This window comes from Lathyrus oleraceus, chromosome 2 (genome assembly GCF_024323335.1).
Source record: "Lathyrus oleraceus cultivar Zhongwan6 chromosome 2, CAAS_Psat_ZW6_1.0, whole genome shotgun sequence".
Lineage (NCBI taxonomy): Eukaryota > Viridiplantae > Streptophyta > Magnoliopsida > Fabales > Fabaceae > Lathyrus > Lathyrus oleraceus.
The window spans coordinates 92,866,460-92,889,152 of record NC_066580.1 but is presented as its reverse complement, the minus strand read 5'-3'; the positions used below and the strand labels follow the sequence as shown (position 1 = coordinate 92,889,152).

Genomic DNA, 22,693 nt, shown 5'->3' with positions numbered 1-22,693 from the left:
TGAGAGACAGAGGCAACTGTCTGTCATAGAGGGCCTAAATGGTGAGATAGCCCTGCTGACCTCCAAGCTGAATCAGATGACTAAATCCATCAGAATGATGAATAAGGGAACTGACACCTTGGAAGAGATTCTAAAGGTGGGACAGCAGTCTGGAACCAAATCTGGCCTAGGATTTGGGAAAAGATCCTCAGCTGAACACAAACGCCCAAAGGCTAAAGTTCAGAAGTTCAAGCGGAAGTCAAAGCCAATGTCTCAACATCGAGGAACTAGGATGAATGTTCATCAGAAGAGGAAATACCAGGAGTGGAGGTGTCATCACTGTGGTAGACTTGGTCATATAAAAGCCTTCTGCTACTGGATTCATGGTTTCCCTAACCAAGCCTCTCATGTCAGGCCTAAGCATAAACCATATAAGCGCTATGTTCCCAACAAGAAGCAACAATGGTATGCTAGGATAGCACACACAGCTCTAAGGGCTTCTACCAAAGAAGACTAGTACTTTGACAGTGGATGCTCAAGACATATGACCGGTATGGAAAATCTACTGGTAGATATTCAACCTCACACTACCAGCTATGTGACCTTTGGTGATGGTGCCAAAGGAAAAATAAAAGGTGTGGGTAAGCTGGACTGCTCGGGAGTTCCAAAACTGAATAATGTGCTGTTAGTAAGAGGACTAACTGCAAACCTCATCAGCATAAGTCAGCTGTGTGATCAAGGGTTTCATGTTCAGTTTACTAAGGAGCTATGCATTGTGACTAATGGTGACAATCAGGAAGTTATGAGAGGAACCAGGTCCAAAGACAACTGTTATCTGTGGGAACCTAAAGTCTCTAACTTTTCAACAATATGCTCCTCAACCAAGGGAGAACAGGAGGTGAAGCTGTGGCATAGACGTCTTGGACATCTCCACTTACGGGGAATGAAGAAGATTATATCCAAGGAAGCAGTCAGAGGAATTCCAAAGCTTCTTATTGATGAAGGAAGAGTCTGTGGAGAATGCCAGGTGGGAAAGCAAACCAAGATGTCACATCCGAAGCTGGGACATCCCACAACCTCCAGAGTTCTGGAACTGCTGCACATGGATTTAATGGGACCCATGCAGGTTGAAAGCCTTGGTGGGAAGAAATATGCTTACGTGGTGGTTGATGACCATTCCAGATACACGTGGATAAGCTTCATCAGAGAGAAGTCAGATACATTTGATGTCTTCAAAGACCTGTGCACAAGACTTCAAAGGGAAAAGGACAGTTGTGTGGTCCGGATTAGAAGTGATCATGGTACGGAGTTCAAGAATTCCAAGTTTGATGAGTTTTGCTCTTCTGAAGGAATAAGTCATGAGTTCTCCTCCCCTATAACCCCTCAGCAGAATGGAATAGTTGAAAGAAAAAATAGAACTATTCAAGAATCTGCCAGGGCAATGATTCATGCAAAGAAGCTCCCCATGCACTTTTGGGCTAAAGCAATGAATACCGCGTGCTATGTTCACAACAGAGTCACCTTGAGAAAAGGAACCTCCTCCACTCTGTATGAAATATGGAAAGGCAGAAAACCCACTGTGAAGTACTTTCATATCTTTGGAAGTAAATGCTACATTCTCACAGATCGTGAACAGAGAAGGAAGCTAGATCCGAAAAGTGATGAGGGTATATTTCTGGGATACTCCACTAACAGCAGAGCCTACAGAGTGTTCAACTACAGGACCAATGTCCTGATGGAATCCATAAATGTTATTGTGGACGATAAAGAGGAAGGAACCGATGTCATGGAGGATGTTGAAACATTCCTTGACAGTTCAACTGACATTCCAGTCAAGTCTGAAGAAGTAGAGGAACCTCCTCCTGAATGTGAAGTAGATGCAACCACCAAAGTGCCATCTATCAGAATTCAGAAAGACCACCCTAAGGATCTTATCATAGGGGATCCCAATAGTGGTGTGACTACCAGGTCACGGGGAATAAGCTCAAATTCCTGCTTTGTATCCAAGGTTGAACCAAAGAATGTGAAAGAAGCCCTGACTGACGAATACTGGATCATTGCCATGCAAGAGGAACTTGAGCAGTTCAAAAGGAATGAAGTATGGGAGTTAGTTCCAAGACCTGAAGGGACCAACATCATTGGTACCAAGTGGATATACAAAAACAAATCTGATGAGAAAGGAGTAATTACTAGGAATAAGGCACGACTAGTAGCTCAAGGATATACTCAAGTTGAAGGGGTAGATTTTGATGAGACATTTGCTCCTGTGGCTAGGCTTGAATCCATCATATTGCTGTTGGGGGTAGCATGCATCCTGAAGTTTAAGCTATTCCAAATGGATGTGAAGAGTGCATTCTTGAATGGCTACCTGAATGAAGAAGTCACTACGCCAAATAAGGGAAAAGAGGGCGCTTTTTTTGGCCTATAACAGCGCTTTAAAGCGCCCTCTAATCTGGCGCTGGCATAGGTAAAGACAGCGCTTTTTTTCCTGGTGAAAGCGCTCTCTAAAGTGGCTCTTTAAGCCCTTTAAGGGCCACTTTAGAGGGCGCTTTTTAAAAAAAGCGCCCTCTAAAGTGGAAACTTTTAAGGGTTTAAAGGGCGCTTTTACTGGAAAGCTCCCTCTAAAGTGGAAACTTTTAAGGGTTTAGAGGGCGCTTTTACTGGAAAGCGCCCTCTAAAGTGGAAATTTAAAGGGTTTAGAGGGCGCTTATTTTGGAAAGCGCCCTCTAAAGTGGGTGGTTATTTAAATTTTTTTTTTAAAAAGCGCTATATTTATTTATTTATTTTAGACAACCTGTATATTGAAGCAGTACACCTAAAACTGTATAATTTGAAGCCCTTTTTCACACATTGCATTCAACAAGCCTTATATACAACAATCCATACATATACAACAATCCACTGATATATAATCGTTTAACTTCTAAAGATTCTAAATATACAACCAATTCATAACTTAAAAAGAAATAAAACTAAGTAGCAAAAGCATCTCTGAGATGTATGTTTTTTTTAGTTCTTTATTGTTAACTATGAATAAAACTAAGTAGCAAAAGCATCTTTGAGAATATGCATGTCAATAGCAGTACTCAAAAGATCTTTAAAAACCCTAAGGATATATGTTCAAAGACTCCAAAAAATTACTTTGAAGTATGAGTTCTCTACCAAATCCAAAAATGGAGTTGATAGCCAGTGCAGCAGCTAAAACGATGTCAAACGGGGTGGCTTCTGCGTAGTCTTGCCTTGATACATCAATCTGCGCTTCTTTGAAGCACCTTGATACTGGTAGATGATGCTGTAGAGGCACTGCCTAAGATTTATGATGTCAAACATCTCTATAAATGTTAAATCCACTGTCCTGGATTTAGCACCAGCATAGCGCTGGTACTCCTCAAACACAGAAGACAGACACCAGTTCTGCATCTTTCTGAAGCAACCAACTACACAACCTGTTCTATGCTGCATTACAGAAGAAAAATCATCATTAGAACAAACAATTAGGAATTCAAAACAGAAATTCAGAATTGAGAAGATAAACTTGCAAGTGATCAATCTTATACCTTTCCTCGTTTGCAATGAATCAAAACAGGGTGATTTCTCACATCTGAAACCAGACAAAATTAAGGAATTAGATATCTAACAAACAAGAGAAACACCAACAAAGATATACAAAAAATCTGCATTTCAAAGTTGAATAAGCTTGCTTCAAATACCAAGTAAAATTTTCAAAGCCTCCATAATAGAATCACTGAGAATAGGTAAAGAAACTTCCTGCAGAAAAATACAAAGATTTATTAACTCTAAAATAAAAAAAAGAGAGATAAAACCAAAAATGAATCACCAATCCACATAGGTCAAATTTCATGATTATTAGCAGCTAACACCAACCCATATTTATGATAAACCCCAAACCCCCTTTTTCCCCTAATTATACAATTAAACCTAAAACCCTAATCTAATCATCTGCAAAAATAACACAATCACAGAAAAAATTCAAACTTTGAGTAATACACATACATTTCATGATTTCAATGAAATTTCATTAACAAAATTCAGAATGATTCAAACAATCACAGACTTTTTAACAACAATCAAAACCCAATTCAAAACATCATACATTGAAATAACATGATTAAACACATTTGAACACATATATGATGAATACGAATATAAAAAATTACCGTTTTCCCCTCAATTCCAAATTGAAATAGACGAATATTCTGTGATTTAAGAAACTCCAAATTCTCCTCCGGATAGGGTTCAGGACACAAGTATCTGCATCAATTCGAAAAAAGTTTCACCCTAACCATATATATATATATATATATATATATATATATATATATATATATATATATATATATATATATATATATATATATATATATATATATATATATATATATATAACATCAATAAATCAATAAATAAAGAGTCATTTTAATCATAGTTAACAATAAAGAACTAAAAAAAATGGAACAGTTGGTGAAATTTAACCCATAATGCCTAGTCTCCATTGCTAGCATTGCAACACAATAATTATTGTTGAGAATACTCAATAAATGTATGAACCAAGAAAAATGAAACCAAAAATGAACAATAGCGAACGTCAGAAGAGAAACCAAGTAATATGAAGATTAGAAAAATACCTATGGTGTCAAAATCGAACAGCTAACAACGAATTAATAGAAGGAGGAAACGTCGTAGATCTAACAGAGGTGGAAGGAGAACGCCTTAGAAGTAGCGAAAATCGTAGCAGTGAGAACCCTAACGTGAAAAAGAACGAAAATAACAGAGAGTGAAATAACAAAACGCGCAGTATGTTATAATTTTAATGTTTACTAAAGGGGACCTTAGAGGGCGCTTGTGGAAAAAAAGCGCCCTCTAAAGGGGGCCTAAGAGGGCGCTTATGAAAGCGCTCTCTAAGGCTTTCCAAAAGCGCTTTATAAACTGGAAATGCACATGGACTTATAGAGCGCTTTTTTAAAAGCGCCCTCTAAGGGTAACCTTAGAGGGCGCTTTCTAAAAAGCGCCTTGTATTGTTGACCCTCTATCTCCTCCTTATTTTTTCACTTCACCTTAGAGGGCGCTTTATTACAAAAGCGCCCTCTAAAGTGCGCTGTCTATTCCAGTTGTTCGCTCCTTATTTTTTCGCTTCACTTTAGAGTGCGCTTTTGTAATAAAGCGCCCTCTAAGGTGCGCTGTCTATTCCAGTTTTTGGCGTAGTGAGTCTATGTGGAACAACCTAAAGGGTTCTGTGATCCTAACCAACCTGAGCATGTATACAAGTTGAGGAAAGCCTTGTATGGGTTGAAACAAGCACCTAGAGCATGGTATGAAAGGTTAACCGAATTTCTGACCTCAAATGGATACAGAAAAGGTGGCATAGATAAAACCTTGTTTGTGAAGGATGAAGAAGGCAAAATCATGATATCTCAAATCTATGTTGATGATATAGTCTTTGGTGGAATGTCAGAACAAATGGTTCAAAAATTTGTTCACCAGATGCAGTCTGAGTTTGAAATGAGTCTAGTTGGAGAACTGACCTATTTCCTTGGAATGCAAGTAAACCAAATGGAGGACTCTATGTTTCTCTCCCAAAGCAAGTATGCCAAGAACATAGTTAAGAAGTTTGGTATGGATAATGCTAGGCACAAGAGGACTCCTGCTCCTACTCATCTGAAGTTAACCAAAGATGATGGAGGGCCTAGTGTTGATCAATGCCTGTATAGAAGCATGATAGGTAGTCTGCTATACCTAACTGCAAGTAGACCTGACATTTCTTATGCAGTTAGAGTGTGTGCCAGATACCAAGCAGAGCCTAAGGTGAGCCACTTGAATCAAGTCAAAAGGATTCTCAAGTACATCAATGGGACTTGTGACTATGGGATGCTGTATTCACATGGGTCTGAGCCTGTCCTATCTGGGTACTGTGATGCTGACTGGGCTGGGAGTGCTGATGACAGAAAAAGCACATCAGGTGGATGTTTCTTCTTAGGAGACAACCTCATATCTTGGTTCAGCAAGAAGCAGAATTGTGTTTCTCTGTCCACTGCAGAGGCTGAATACATAGCTGCTGGAAGCAGTTGTTCCCAACTGGTTTGGATGAAACAGATGCTCACTGAGTACAATGTCACTCAAAATGTCATGACATTGTTCTGTGATAATCTCAGTGCCATCAATATCTCCAAGAATCCCATCCAACACAGCAGGACCAAACATATTGACATTAGGCACCACTTCATCAGAGATCTGGTGGAAGACAAGGTGATCACTTTGGAACATGTAGCCACGGATCTTCAACTGGCTGACATATTTACAAAGGCTCTGGATGCTACTCAGTTTGAAAACTTAAGGAGCAAACTGGGAATATGTCTCTCTGAGACCTTATAGCAACCACTGATGTTTGGGATGTATTGTTTAATATCTCTGCCTATTAAACAATTGGTACTAGGCCATGATTGGTCAACAGATCATAGCTATGCTACTTGCAACAAGGGTGGATACAAGAGGGTAAGGAGACACCCTACTGTGAGAAGGCCAATGTACCTGCAGGAGTTCAAGGATGCTGTTCATGCAGGAGTGGTTCTGGATGTCAGAAACAAAATCATGGCATCTGATATGGTGGTACCTACAGTAAAGCAAAAGTGGGTATTTACTTGATCAAAGCTGTGAAGCAAGATCAAGTGGATGGTAACTTGGTTGAAACTGTGAAGTAAAACCAAGTCTGTAACTCTGTCATTATTCTCTGGTTTTGTTGTTGGCTTTGGCAACATTTTTGACAAAAAGGGGGAGTAATAACCACCACCCCTGACAAACAGAGTGGGTCTCTACAACAGACTCTCGTGACAGATTCCCTCCCCTGCAGCTGCTGTGTGTTGAAGTTTAGATTTTAACTTCTGTATGTGTGCTGCTTTGTGAAGTTGTTATTTAACTTCCATGTGTGTGAGTGTGCTGCCACTCTAAGTGTATTAGCTAGGCTTAATTCCTGCTAGGTGTGTGATTCCGCTGCTATGAACTCTGTTATGGGGATCAAAGTGTTTTAGCCAAAAATTTGCCAAAGGGGGAGTTTGTAGGTGCTTAATTGGCTGCATTATATGGTAAAACACTAGCTGGCTTCTAATGTCTTGACTGATGTCATGACATGTATGTGTGACTACATTGTAGTTACTGCAGGACTAGCTAACACAGGATTTATTGAATGTCAAACTGGATATTGTGACATTCATACCTGTCAACAGATACTAAGGAATAGAACAGTTGGTGTTCTGTTAGAACTTAGTATTTATTTCCAGTCTGGTTATCAAGGAAAGACCAGACCTGGCATAAGGCCTACTGACTGAATGTCAAACTGGATGTTATGACATTCATCATTGACAGCAGCTACTGAACATTAGACAGAGTGGTGTTCTGCTATACTTCAGCATGTAACTTAGTTTATTCTTCAAGAGAATAACAGAACTAACTTAAGGCCAAATGTGTAAATGTTAAGTTGGACACTTTAACATTTATTAATGTAAGCTGTTACTGTAGTATGGTCATTTTGATCATGTACAGGTCAGCAAAATTGTACAGTCTGTTTTCTGGAAAAACAGACTCAGCATATGGACCTTGATGTCAAGCTGAATGTCGTGACATTCATTCCTGACAGCATATGCTGTATTGTAGGTTGTTCAGTTTTCTGTTTCAGCTTTTTCTCAGGCTATTCTTCAGGGATTCAACAGCTTAGAGAAAATCCAGGAAATCAACAACCAAGCTACATTTAATGAACCTAACAAATAGCCTATTTGTTAGTAACCTAAATGTTGAATTTATGGGAACTCGTGTGACCTTAAATTCAGGAGAATACAGGTGCAAAAGCCCAGGTACTGCAATATAAAAAGGAAGGCGTTCCTTCATTCAGTTTCGGGGATTTTGAGGCGTGAAGATTTTGTGTGTCCATCATACTTCACTGCTGTATTTTTGTGAGTCTAGGATTAGACGTAACTTGTAAGCCAAGCCATTATCAAGTAGATGATTGCTGTGGCATAGGGTGTTCATTGAGTTGTAAGTGTTGTGTCACTCAAAGCTTTTAAGCGTGAGTGCTGTGTATCTTGATTAAAGCTGTGAAGCACAATCAAGAGTTGTTTGAAGTGTGACTTCAAATTGTCTTTAATTTTGATTAAAGGTAGTAATCACTGAGGTGATTGAGGGGGAGTGAGTAGGAACTCTGATCTTAGTGTAAGATTGAAATTGCATTGGGTAGGGATTAAGTGATAAGTTGTAAACGGGTGAGTTTAGCTTTGAATTGATACTACTAATAGTGGATTTCCTCCCTGGCTTGGTAGCCCCCAGATGTAGGTCATGTTGGACTGAACTGGGTAAACAATTACTTGTGTTATTTACTGCACTTACGTTTAAGTTCTGCATAATTCCTGTCTGTGCAGAATTGGATGTCATAACAACCCGTGTGACATCTAAAGTCTGATAACTAGAATTTCAATTTGTAGTAGTGATTATCAGATAATAGAATAAACTATACCTTAGCACAAGTCCATTTGGTTAACTATTATGTATATTAAGATTTTAGACCCCTCAAAAACCCTAGAACCCCCTACAATAAGATAGAGAAATGAAAACAAATCATGGTACATGCATTTTTTACATACAAAATACCTCTTGCATCAAATAGAAACTTACTTAAGCATTGAAGTGTGTGCAAGTATCACACCACATCAAGGTGTCAGACCATGCTTAAAGCTCATTATCTTTTCTTAAAAATCATGCCAACCTGGCTAGGTTCACATTTCCGTGAGCGAATAATTTTTAGAAGGATCATCAGCGTTGTCTGTGACAATGTTTGTCATCATTCATACACTTCAATTAAGTGCCAGGATGGAAAACTATGGAAGACGAACCACATATAACTAAAACCGTCTACCCTAATATGAGCTAGTGAGACTGAAAGAGGGAACCATAACCTCAAAGATGGACTCATGACATCCTCCTCACGTCGGAAAGATTTAATCCAACCCATATAAGTAATTTAAACCATCCTTGCCCCTCAACCGAACAAAGAATTTCAACCACCCCAAGGGGTGCCAATACTAGTAGCAGAAACCTTGGCACCAATCCGAGTAAGATATGGTGGAGTACCCTAATTCACCACTCTGGTGAACTCTAAAACTAAAATCATACTGGGAAATTTTCTTAATGCGGTCAATAAGCAATCAACGTCATTGGAATTCTAAAATGAGCAACTTCAAGGAATTCAAATCATAGACCCCGACCATTTCTTATTACCTAGACTCCATATAATTATAGTAACATACTACCTGTAAAACCCCAATTTTGACCCTAAGATCCCTCATGCTATCTCATCATATGAATTAGCATTGGGATCACACCTTGGCATCCTCCTTACCCCTCATCCATTGAGGTTTGTATTGGGAGAGATCACCAAGCACTATATGATTGTATCATACTTTGTATTTTTATCATCTTTACTAAACAAAATACCAAAAATATGTCTTTGCATTTGTCTAACTCTTTTGTAGGTAGGGCACTTGATCACCTTTGATCTATCAAGCTCATATCTAGGATTTAAGACCCTCATTGCTAAGAGGTCAACCAAGAGATGATTCACAATTCCTCTAGGCATAATATATGAGTCCCTATGAGCTTCACATGTTATTTTGATCAAGAATTCTTCAAGAGTTTGGAATTGGTTTGCCTTGGAAACCCTAGTTCATCTAGGTATCTTGAGTAACTTCTTCAACAAGCTTCTTCACCAATTGATCAAATATTTCAAGGGATGCTTAAAATTTCATCATCTTATGCATATATGATCTCCCATGAGTCTCAAAAGTCAAGAGAGTTGCAAGTTAGCAAGTTGGTTGATGGTGGTTGATCAAAGGAATTCATTTGATCAAATCTGGGGTCCCCTAGGCCCTATCTCCTACAATTTGTATCATATGAAATTGATTCCAAGAGAAAAGTTACTCTATATGAAATTCCAAACAACTCTCATGTTTAAGTCTAGAGCTGGTTTTGCGTGGAAAGTCATTTTTTATGTTGAAAGATTATATGTCATTTTGTCTAAACCCTAATTTGGAAGTCAACTCCCCAAGGCCATAACTTGCTCAGTTTGTATGAGATGAAAGATTTAAAAGTTTCACAATCAAATTCAAGGTGTCTACTTCAACTTTTATGTTTGGAGTAAGAGCTAATTCAACTTTTATGAGCAAGTGATATAAGGATACATTATAGGTCATTTTGGACCAATGCCACTGAACAAGTGATTTTCCTCAACTTCAAAAATGCATAACTCATTCATCTCAAATCCAGATGAGGTCAAATTGGTAACCATTATGAAGGATTTTGAAAGAGCTAAAACTTTGATGAAGACACTTTTCTCATTTGAAGCTCACATAAAAAGTTAGCCAATGTGGAAAAAGTGAACATATGGCTTGACACTTAGAAAAATTGTTGATATGTTTAAATTTCCAAACTTCCACCTCAAAATTCATCATGTTACAAGCTTCAAATGTAAAAGTGTTCAACATAAGAGTTGTTACTCTTGATCTAGCCTTTCTAAATAGTCCAATTTCATCCATTTTGGACAAAGTTTGAGTGGTCTGCTCATGGCTTGAACATGGCATCATCATTTGGCAAGAATCAAACTTCAAACAGTTGTACACATTTGCCTTGCATTCTGATTCACTTTCAGACTCATTCACACTTGATTATGGACTTAATTGAGTGACTTCATGGGCCTGTACATGCTAATGCAAGCATGCATCACCCATTGCCAAATTTGGAAGTTGAATTTGAAGGTGCAAATATCACTTGCTACAGTTATAAATAGAGACCTCTAGCATTAGAATTAGGACCCTTGTGCGCCAGCTTTGCTCCAATACCTCAAACCCTCATATTTGAAAGGAGAAACCTGAGAATTTTCTTTGAAAATTGAGTTTGAATCTCACTGTTTTGAGATTCAAAACTCCAGGGATCCAAAGCTTTTGTTCAATTCTAAACCACTTCTGCAAGCTTCCTGAGTGAGATCAAGCAAGAATCAAAGAAAGAGCAATCGAGTTCTACACAACATTGAAGGTATTTTCTAGATTTTTTATTCTCTTCGATTCTCTCTCAATTCTCATCAATTCTCTTGGATCCTTGGTTGTCTGAAGTCCTACCAATGTAGGCAAGAAGATTGAGTTTCTTTAAGGTCAAATCGAAGCAACTCAGTTCATGTATCTCAAATTTCAACTCCATGTATCTCTCAATATACTTGGAGTTAGGATAAATTGAGGTCAGATTCGTGATCAGTGCCATTTTTACTTTAAGATCATGTCCTTCTTTTTCATTTTTGTGATGGTGATGAGTGGACCAGTCCGGCCAAGGTCGCCTGAGAAGATGACCGATGTTTTGCTCCGGTGATGAGCTGGACTGTCTAGAGCCGCATGATCATTCCATTTTATTTTAATCACGAGTGTTAGTTTTAAATACAATTTGTGTGGCGCGCTGACTCGTGTACATGGTAGAACGCGCGTTTGGATCCACTTGATCTGCCACCTCAATTAATGAGGGAGATCAAGTGATCCACGTTTTTTCTGATTAATTGATTTTCATTTTAATTGTGTTATTTTCATTAATTCATATTAATTTTAATATTGATCCAAAAAATATGAGAGTTTCACCAAATTTTTTTAAATAAAATCCTCTTTCATTTTCTGAATTAAAATTATTTTTTGGATAATTATTAATATTTTTCATGATTTAATTGATTTTGTGAATATTTTTAATTGTCTAAAAATACTTTTAAGTTTCCAAAACTTATGAAATTTTTTCTCTAAGGTCCTTTGACCTTCTTTGACCTATGATAAATCTCATGGCCATTTCTTTGGTGTTTTGATGAGGTTTTAGGAAATTGATCAACCATAATTTAATTTAATGCATATTTTTATTATTTTTAATTGTTTAAATGCCAAATAAATTGTGTAGAGCAATTTAATTGACTTTGTGAGTTTGACTTGTGTTGTTGGGCCTTGGTCAAGGTTGATTTGACTTTGTTAGGTTAAGATCATTGGATTTAGGGGATTGATGGAATGTACATTCCATCTCCCAAAATGAATGAATGATTTTAATTTGGTAAAAGTCCTCCTTTGACCAATTTGTGTTGAATCCATTCCCCCTCCCTCTTCATCTCATTCCCGTTCTTCATTCATTCATGTCATGGACCTATGATATCTCTATATCCTAAGGCTAGTTGATTGCAAAAACAACATAAGTATGGATGAGATTAGGCCCCCCACTTTGCATATTCTTTTTGTGTGTGGTATATTTCATGAGCATAATCCATTATACTATGTCTCTAACATGCATTAACACCAAAATTCTATTTCCCGACCTCAAATAGTTGTGACTTCTACATAAGTCTAATTACGATTGTTTAACATAACGCTAAACTTGTGACACAAAAGGCATAACATTCTAGTTAGTGAGATTCTAAGTCTCCCATCTTTCATGGTATTGTGTGGAAACTTGACATTTTTTCCTTCCTTTAGAAGATGTATTGGTTCAAGGATCCATGCTTGTGATAAGTGGGTTGAGTGTTCTCCAAAGAATGACTTAAACAAAAACAAAGCAAAAGCAATACTAACTTCTAATTAACTAACAACTAACATTTACTTTTAAGTTATTTACTTTTATGCACTTTAATTTTTAAGCTTTTAATTGATTTGCCATTATTCATACCATTCAACTTGTTTACTTTAATTCCATTTTCACTTTGCCCATTTGGGCCATATCTTGTGATATATTGTGTTTGTATATACTTGTTTGTTTGTGTGGTTTTTTGACCTTAATGTACATAATAATAACAAAAACCCTAAAAAATATCTTGTGTGGACTGTTGGTTTGATCTGAGACTATTGGACTTAGAATTAGGCAACACTCCCTATGCAAAGGACTTGGCCAATGCCAATTTTCATGAAACCAAATGCTTGTGAAGTGAACATCCATCTGATACATTATTGAAGATCCATTTGAGTTCATCTGCAACATGATCATTGTGAAGCTATTATTTTGAACCCGTGTCTAATGCCTACCTTTGAAGTCATCTGATACATGGGAATTTTTTGAAGAAAATCATGGAGTTGCTAATCTTGGATGTGGCCATCTTTATTTGATGCCTTGCTCTTAATCTTGCTATTTGTGTATTTATATTGCTTGATTCTAAAGTCCAAGGGAAATTTGGGTTTCTATATGGCGTTCTTGTCTATTGGATTGCAGCCCATTGGTCAGATCTTTTCAACTCTCAACTTTTAAATTTATGCTTAGGATTAGTCTCTTCATCTCCTCCCCACTTAATTAATTTCAAAATCTCTTCCCCCTTTTAAAAATCTTATTTTCTTGTGTCTGTTTTCTAAAACTTAGACCATATTGCAAACTAGAAACTTTGTCCTTATGGCATTGCATTTTCAAACTTCTTTTCTTAATCAAACTTGTAAATAAACTTAATTATACTTGACTTAAAATTTTCAAAAGTCAAAAAGAACTAACACTCATTCAAACCATTTTAGGCCTTTTGTGCCTTTATTAAACTTAAAATTTTGTTAAAAGCAATGCACTCACTTTGAAATTGATACCACAAACTACGAGGTTTTGATCCCTCATTTTATGTTGGTACATAGGCACAAGTCCAAAGGTCTTGTCAAACATAAAAGTATAATTAATGAATTCTTTTCTCATCCCCCCATTCTATTTATTGTAAACATTATTTGTACAAAAATACATATGCACACAAGAAATGGCTCCCTAGGAGTACCTAGGACACTTTGGATGCTAACACCTTCCCTCTGTGTAACCAACCCCCTTACCTGTAATCTCTGGCATTTTATTAGTTTTGATTTGAAAACTTCTTATCTTTTGGGTTTTGTTCGTACTTTTTCCTTTTCCCTTGGAAACAATAAAAGCGCGGTGACGACTCTGGCTTTATTGACGTTTAGCTTATCCATAGCTTGATGGTCATGAATTTACCACTACAAAAGTTAAGTGGCGACTCTGCTGGGTAGTAGTCTCCAGTGGGTTTAGCCTACTTTTTTGTGTGTATATAATTGTATATTTGATGTATGTATATTTGTTTGTATGATATAATCTGCTTGTTGTGCTTGGTGATCTCTGAGTGGTGAGATAAGTTCTAACCCGAACTTGAGGGCAATTAAGATAGGAGGATGGTATAGTCATGTTCGACTTGTGTGGAGTATTCCTTAACAAGTTGACTTGAGACCCATCTACTCAGTGGAGACCCTTTCGGAGTTAGGAATGTCACACAAGTTATTTGTGGTTAGACATTACTATCTATGATTTAGGGCCCGAGAAGCTGAAGACCGCAGAACATTTAACCCCTCTTGGCCTATTTAAGACGTAGTGCGGAGACTGTTCAAGTGTAGACTTGATAATAGTTGTTACGCGATACTACATTCAGACGAGTTTCTCTTGAGAATATTATGGGTTGAGAAGTCAGTCATCCTAACCGGTAATATCCGATAGATGGAATTAAGACTCTGGGAACTTTTTAGAACATGATCTACAGGTTTTTATCCTTAGTTCACTCCTTTGGGAGGGTTCTTACCCATACTACATGCTCGTGACTCACAACAAACCCTTGATTCTTGGTTGATCCAATCAAGTCTTTCCAATATCAATGGAACTTGGGTGTTGATAAGGTGTAAACCATAATCCACCAAAATGGATGATTGATCTTTAAAATGACTTGATTCATCCCTTGAAATTTGTTTGTTTGCCTTGTGTGTGATCCCTTATTTGTGATTGTTGCATTCATACATTCACACGCATCATGACATTCATCACACGGAAATTTCAAGGAACTGAGGTCTTATTTGCAAATATTTTTAGACCATGGATTATGGACGAAGGAACACTAAGAAGTACAGTTTCAGATGTTCCGACTTGAAAGAGTTAAGGAAGTTGTCATCCTTTGTATTAGATCCCTTGGACTTCAAGAAACATCATGGGAAGCTTCTGTCTATCTTGTCTGCTGATGTAGTGGAAGAACTTCTGAGTGTGTTGGTTCAGTTTTACGACCCTCTCTACCGTTGCTTCACTTTTCCTGATTATCAACTCGTGCCTACGTTGGAGGAGTATGCCCATCTCTTGGGAATACCTATTTCTAGCAAAGTTCCATTTAGTGGATTGGAAGAGATTCCCAGATCTCATATTATTGTTGAAGGTCTTCACTTGAAGAAGTCTGAGATAGAGGCTCATTGGGTGAAGAAAGGAGGATTGTTTGGGTTGACTTCTGAATTCCTCATCAAGGAAGCTACTGCCTTTGCTTAAGCCGGTAGTGTGGACGATTTTGAAGCCATCTTTGTGTTGCTTATCTATGGGTTGGCTTTGTTCCCTAACATTGACGGTTTTGTTGATGTTAACGCCACTAGAATTTTCCTGATTGGGAATCCTGTGCCTACCCTGTTAGGAGATATGTACTTCTCTTTGCATCTAAGGAATTCTAAAGGTGGTGGAACGATTTTTTGTTGTGTTCCTCTTCTGTACAAGTGGTTTATTTCGCACTTGCCTCAGAAGCCTGCTTTTATGGAGAACTATAAGACCGCAATTTTGACCCTAAGATCCCTCATAAAATTTCATCATAATCATTAACATTGGGATCATACCTTGGCATCCTCCTTACCCCTATTTCATTGGGTTTGTTTTAGGAGAGATCACCAAGAACTTTGTGATTATATCATACTTGTATTTTATCATTTTACTAACCAAAATACCAAAATATATCTTTGCATTTTCCTAACTCTTTTGTAGGTAGGGCATGATCTCATTGATTCATTGATCACATATAGGGCTTGAGACCCTCATGAACAAAGAGCACAATCAAGAATTGATTCAAGAATGGTTATGAACATCATATATGAGTCCCAATGTTCTCTACATGTCATACTGATCAAGTTTGCTTCAAGAGTTTGAGGGTGATTTGCCTTGGAAACCCTAGTTTGACTGGGTATCTTGAGTAACTTCTCCAACAAGCTATCTCACCAATTGATCAAATTTCCCAAGGGACACTTCAAATTTCATCATCTTATGCATATATGATCTACCATGAGCCAATAAACTCAAGAGAATTGGAAATTAGCAAGTTGGTTGATGGTGGTTGGCCAGGTGAATTCATCTGATCAAAATTGGGTCTCCCTAGACCCTATCTCCTACAATTTTCACCATATAAAAATTATTCCAAATGTAAACGTATTTTAAATGACATTATAAACAACTTTCATGTTGAGACCTAGAGCTAGTTTTGCTTGGAAAATCATTTTCTATGTTGAAACATTACAGGTCATTTTGTCTAAACCCTAATTTGAAAGTCAACTTCCCAAGGCCATAACTTGCTCAATTTTTATGATATGGAATATTTACAAGTTTCACAATCAAATTAAATGTGTCTACTTCAACTTTTATGTTTGGAGTGAGAGCTAACTCAACTTCTTTGAACATGTGATATGAGGCTACATTATAGGTCACTTTTGACCTATACGATTGATCAAGTGATTTTGCCAAACTTCAAAAATGCATAACTATATCATTTCAAATCCAAATGACATGAAATTGGTAACCATTTTTAATGTCTTTGAGAGAGCTACAACTTTGATGAAGACAATTTTCTCATTTAAAGCTTCTATAAAAAGTTAAGCAAGGTGGAATATTGAGACATATGGCTTGACACTTAGAAAAATTTTGATATGTCAAATTTTTCCAAACTTCCACCTCAAATATCTCCAAGTTCCAAGCCCCAAGTGAAAAAGTGTTCAACATCAAACTTGTTTCTCTTGATCTCACCTTTCGAAAGAGCTAAAATTCATGCATTTTGGATGAGAAATGCATAGGCTGTGCATGGCTTAAACAGGCTGGTATCATGTGACATGAATCAAACTTCAAATGACAATGCTCAATTGCCTTGCAATCCAATCCATCTCCAAAGCATTTGAACTTCCTTTTGGACTTTCAAACAATCATTTCATGGGCCTATGCGCGCCCATGCACCATGCTTTCATCATTTGCCAATTTTGGAAAGTGAAAGTGAGTGCGAAAATATCATCCAATTTCTCTATAAATTGAGGCCCTTGTGCTCAGAATTAACACACACACTACGCCATCTTTGAATCCCCATTCCAAACCCTTCATACTAAGAGGATAAACCTGAAAAATTCAGTTGAATTTGAGCTTGAATCTCCACTGTTTTGGAATTCAATTCTCCAAGAGTCCATTGATTATAAGCCTTTCCATTCCTCTTCTGCAAGCAATTGAAGTGACACTACGCCAAAAACTGGAATAGACAGCGCACCTTAGAGGGCGCTTTGTTACAAAAGCGCACTCTAAAGTGAAGCGAAAAAATAAGGAGCGAACAACTGGAATAGACAGCGCACTTTAGAGGGCGCTTTTGTAATAAAGCACCCTCTAAGGTGAAGCGAAAAAATAAGGAGGAGATAGAGGGACAACAATACAGGGCGCTTTTAAAAAAACGCTCTATAAGTCCGTGTGCATTTCCAATTTATAAAGCGCTTTTGGAAAGCCTTAGAGAGCGCTTTCATAAGCGCCCTCTTAGGCCCCCTTTAGAGGGTGCTTTTTTTCCACAAGCGCCCTCTAAGGTCCCCTTTAGTAAACATTAAAATTATAACATACTGCGCGTTTTGTTATTTCACTCTCTGTTATTTTCGTTCTTTTTCACGTTAGGGTTCTCACTGCTACGATTTTCGCTACTTCTAAGGCGTTCTCCTTCCACCTCTGTTAGATCTACGACGTTTCCTCCTTCTATTAATTCGTTGTTAGCTGTTCGATTTTGACACCATAGGTATTTTTCTAATCTTCATATTACTTGGTTTCTCTTCTGACGTTCGCTATTTGTCGCACCTCGAAAAAAATGGGGATACGACTTCAAAGCGAAGCGCGATCGCACGCTCGCAATGATTGACTGAACAGAGTCTCCACCGAACTTTATTTATTCCTAAAAAGGAAAGGGGAAATATCGATAAAACCCAAGACAAAAGAAAGGATAAGATATGGTCATCGCAACCAATATCAGCGTTCGGGAGTCGATTACGCAAGGGGAAGGTATTAGCACCTCTCACGTCCGTTGTACTCAACGGGAACCATTAGGTCAGTTATGTGCGTTAATGTTAGTTAAAATATTAGGCTTTTCGAATTATTAGGTGGGAAAGAAAGAAAGGATGGGAAGAGAATGTTTTTTTGGGTTTTTGACGAAGGACTAAATCTAAGTTTTTTATTAGTGGGCCTGACAAGATTTAAAAATCCTGCTCCTACGTATCTCAAAAGAGAAATCAAGGCTTACGTAGTTCTGGGTAGAAAATGTTTGTTTGTTGGTCGATTTTAGCGAAAGTCATACTGTATTAATCGACGAAAACATTATTTTACCCAAAACAGATGAGGAGTGAACGCATACCACACATCGAACGGATTTATAAATCTACATTCAGAAAAGCGTCATTTATCTCTACTCAACAATCGTGGCCGAAACATTGTTTTGTATCATCTTAAGACAATATATTTTTCGTTTATGAAAAAGGTTTTTGATTAATCGCACGGCGGCTAGAAAGAGTTTGATTGGTTGGATGTATTTTGAGTGATGGCGAGAACTTGGATGAGCGAGATATACATCTCGAATCCTAGTCTCAGGAGTGCACGGTATACACCATGTTCCATTTCCATCTTTATTGAAAAAGTATTAAGGTAGGAATTAGGTATTTTGAAGTTTGAAAGACGAGTACTTGTGACCTACAAGCTCTTACAGCTTGGGTCTAATACTCGGGACTACGTCTGGACATTCCACCCAGGCAGTCTGTTTCTTTCCAATATTGCTAAGAAAATGATTTGAATATTTATGAATGTTTTGGAGGGAAGACGAATATTTATGGCTTGCAAGCTCTTACAGCTTGAGCCTAATATTCGGGATCACAACTGGATATTCCCTCCAGGTAATCTTTTTCTTCCAACTTTATCAAGAAGATGGTTTGAGATATTTACAGGTGTTTTGGAGAGAAGACGAATATTTATGGCTTGCAAGCTCTTACAGCTTGAGCCTAATATTCGGGATTACGACTGGACATTCCATCCAGGTAACCTTTTTCTTCACGTTTTATTTAGAAAATGATTTGAATATTAGAGTGTTAAAGAGAAGACGAATATTAACGGCTTGCAAGCTCTTACAGCTTGAGCCAAATATTCGGGATTACGACTGGACATTCCATCCAGGTAATCTTTTTCTTCCAATTTTATTAAGAAAATGGGTTAGATATTCATAACTATTTTGGAGAGAAGACGAATATTTATGGCTTACAAGCTCTTACAGCTTGAGCCTAATATTCGGGATTACGACTGGACATTCCATCCAGGTAATCTTTTTCTTCACGTTTTATTTAGAAAATGATTTGAATATTAGAGTGTTAAAGAGAAGACGAATATTAACGGCTTGCAAGCTCTTACAGCTTGAGCCAAATATTCGGGATTACGACTGGACATTCCATCCAGGTAATCTTTTTCTTCCAATTTTATTAAGAAAATGAGTTAGATATTCATAACTATTTTGGAGAGAAGATGAATATTTATGGCTTACAAGCTCTTACAGCTTGAGCCTAATATTCGGGATTACGACTGGACATTCCATCCAGGTAATCTTTTTCTTCACGTTTTATTTAGAAAACAATTTGAATATTAAATTAAAACAATTAAAGTACCGAGGTTTGAAATTATTGAAAGTTAAGTTGATGTTGCTTAAGAGCTCATTGTAAGAAGGCCCAAGAGTAAGCCATGTGAGGTTGATGGCGATGCTTAAAAAGCAATCGACTTACAAGGGTGTGGAAATGGGCTCGATATTGAATCGAGAAAAGTGTGATTTTCGATAGTTTAAAACGGCTTTGAATGAATGATGGAATTGAAAGAAATCAAATTTGCGTTATTAAACAATAATAAAAAAAAAACTATGAGCCTAGGAGAAATTAATATAAAACATAAACATGAAAAAAAAATGCCAAAAGAAATAGAATGCTATACATGAGTATTGAACCCACTCTACTAAAGACCATAGAAACCACCCCCCTTTCCACTAGACCATTTATCATTAGTTGTCATTTAAATAACAGCTTAAACATATAAACCAGACTAGATTGGAATAAAAATAAAAAGGAACTAAAATAACAATAATGAAGGTCTGTTGGTTTACCAACAAAAAACCCAGCTGCCTGGCTGTTGGGTTTCTCAATGGTATATGAATTGAAAATGAGAAAATATTTATTAAACTTAGGAAGTTAAAAAATGAAAACTTAGGAAGTTTAAAAAGATAAAAAATTTTATGGTTTCAATGCTTAGATTTGTTTAAAATAAATTAAAAAAAAGAAAAAAGAAATGGAAACAAAGAACAGACCATCGTCTTCGTTCTCTCCCAAACGCGTACTCGCTCTCAATCTCTCTTCTCTCAATCTCTCGACGCTCTCACGATATCTCCAAACTTCACTCACTCCGACTCAGACACTCACTCATCGCTCAACCTTGCTCACTCAAACTCAGATGCTCAACAACGTTAACCAAAGAGAGCGTAAATCCACGGTTTCAAAGAAAGACATCAAGCGGAAATCTCACCTTCGGCGACGACGAATCAGGTGAGCTTAAATCTTCCTCCTCCTCCTTTCCAATACTGGTTTATGATTTGGGATTTAGGGTTCTTTTGTGGGGTTTGGTCCGCCTCCGATTTTTCCTCCTTTCACTGATTCGCTCTCTCTTTCTATTTATCTCTCACGAATTAGGGTTTTCAGATTTGGTATGGTGGAGTTCAAAAGGGGTTCTGCAAAATCCCTTTAGGGATTCTTAGTTTTGGATTGCCCTATTCGATGCTAAATCAGAAACGGTAATATGAACTCATGCTTTCTCTTTGAATTTTGTCTTAATGCCAAATTGGGATATTTTTCTGAAATTTTAACTGACTTGCCAATTGCTTTGTGTTACTGCAGTAAAAAATATTGAAGATTCAAAAGCAGTTTCGGTTTTGATCACAGCTCTGGTTTTGTACTCGGTTTTGGGTGGCTTGTTTCCATGGAGTAATGTAGATCCCTTTTTCAATATGGTGGGAGAGCAAGCATGGCATCCTTTAGTAACTTGACTCCATTTCTTTATTTCTTGCTAACATAGAACTTAAGAGGTATAGCATTGCCATCACCATTCAAATTGTGTTCAGCCTCTGATTTTCTAATTGCATTTGTACCTTCTGGTTTTCTCACTTGTCTGCTATAATCATCTTCTGTTTGCATTAACAAATCTTTAGTTCTACCAATACCACATGACAGAGACAATCTGTCTTGCTCAACAGATGGGATTTTGATTTTCAAACTGCTTAGATACAGACTTTGTCCTAGAGGAAGACAAACCATTGCTGGCGGTTTTGGTACATTGAGATAATTTCTTCTTTGATTTGTTGCGTAAAAAGCATGCAAGTGTTATATTGTCTTCAATTTTCTTCATTGCAGACTCAGTAGTTAGCGAAAACTTAAGTATTTGATAGTGGTCCAACTTGTTTCTTGGTGTTGCACTAATGCGAGGATACTTGGGGTTTCTTTCCTTCGACAGTGTCTTTGGCTTTCTATCTTTCTATTATGATGCGTGTTTTGCTATAAATGTTCTTTGATATCTCTTATCCTCTGCTGGTTTGTTCTTTGGCAGGTAGGCTTTACTTCGTTGCACCAGACTGCTGCTAAGGACTCATTGCAGGCCGCTGATCAATGTCATATAGAGACAGCAGAATTTCGGCACCAACCAAAGTAATAATGAGCCACTCTAGGAAATCCGGTTAACGAAAGTTGATCTTTTGCTGTGTGTTTCAGGACGAACATCGGGTCTTTTGTCAACCAAAGAGCCATCAACCTTTTGAGCTACTAATTGCCATGGAACAATTGCACTGTAATGTTCAACAATGGTAAGCATGATCTCCAGAAAAGTATGCCCCGATGCACATTCGAATTGTAAGCTTCATAATAATTTGCAATTCCTTTATAACAATTGTAGGCTTCTGAGAAATTGTTGTATTGTTATTATGTCTTGCATTTGACAGCAAAATTAACAACGGCAGCAAGTTATTCTTTCTCAATTCTCAATGCTTCACCGGTCGTCTACAAGAGATTGTCGGCAGTGCAAGCTTCGAAGACTTTCTATTGCGAAAACTAAAGGTCCCTCAAGGCTGATTCAAACGACCCATCACTTAAGACAAAAGATAATCCTCCTCTTCTTGTAACAAAACCCGAGTGCCAACTTCCTTGTATATACAGTATGCTTGGGATGGACTTATGATTTGCTTTCCACTGTTGTTGGCAGGAACATATATCCTAGGATAATCATGTCACAACAAGAAAAACGCGGGAACATTCTCAAGAGCACCAAATTGAAGCTTCTCTCCATGCTAACGGCGAAGAACCAGTGAATGAATCCGGGAAAAGAATTTGCATTTCAAAGAATTTATGAATTTTGTATATGTTGTATTGTGTAATTGAACAAAAAGCACTTAAATTACATGTCTAGCATAAACTCAAAAGAGTGAATGAGAAACTGAATAATGGATATTGTAAATGTTCAAGAAGAAAATGCTTCATGTGCCAATTACTTTCTTTGATATGCTCTAGGTTCAATTCCTGTTTATTTTCCAGCTGGG

At 37.5% G+C, this 22,693-nt stretch overlaps 1 protein-coding gene across 1 annotated transcript; it reads right to left on the bottom strand.

The window, feature by feature from the left end:
* Positions 1 to 3,052: 3,052 nt before the first annotated feature.
* Positions 3,053 to 21,422, bottom strand: LOC127122063 (tyrosine-protein phosphatase DSP3). The gene is made up of 5 exons (XM_051052470.1): positions 21,187 to 21,422; positions 4,158 to 4,251; positions 3,690 to 3,747; positions 3,537 to 3,580; positions 3,053 to 3,435 (listed from the first exon to the last, which is right to left on the bottom strand). Exons 1-5 carry the CDS (start codon positions 21,420 to 21,422, stop codon positions 3,178 to 3,180), a joined length of 690 nt encoding a protein of 229 aa, XP_050908427.1. The 3' UTR covers positions 3,053 to 3,177.
* Positions 21,423 to 22,693: the final 1,271 nt, after the last annotated feature.

Bases quoted from the DNA above. Each gene is read 5' to 3' on its own strand.
- LOC127122063 (XM_051052470.1), bottom strand. From the start codon at position 21,422: ATGGTTTGTCTTCCTCTAGGACAAAGTCTGTATCTAAGCAGTTTGAAA. The intron at 3,748-4,157 runs GTAATTTTTTAT...ATTTTTCTGCAG, and splicing joins TTGGAATTGAGGGGAAAACG to GAAGTTTCTTTACCTATTCT. The intron at 3,581-3,689 runs GTATTTGAAGCA...GTCTGGTTTCAG, and splicing joins GGCTTTGAAAATTTTACTTG to ATGTGAGAAATCACCCTGTT.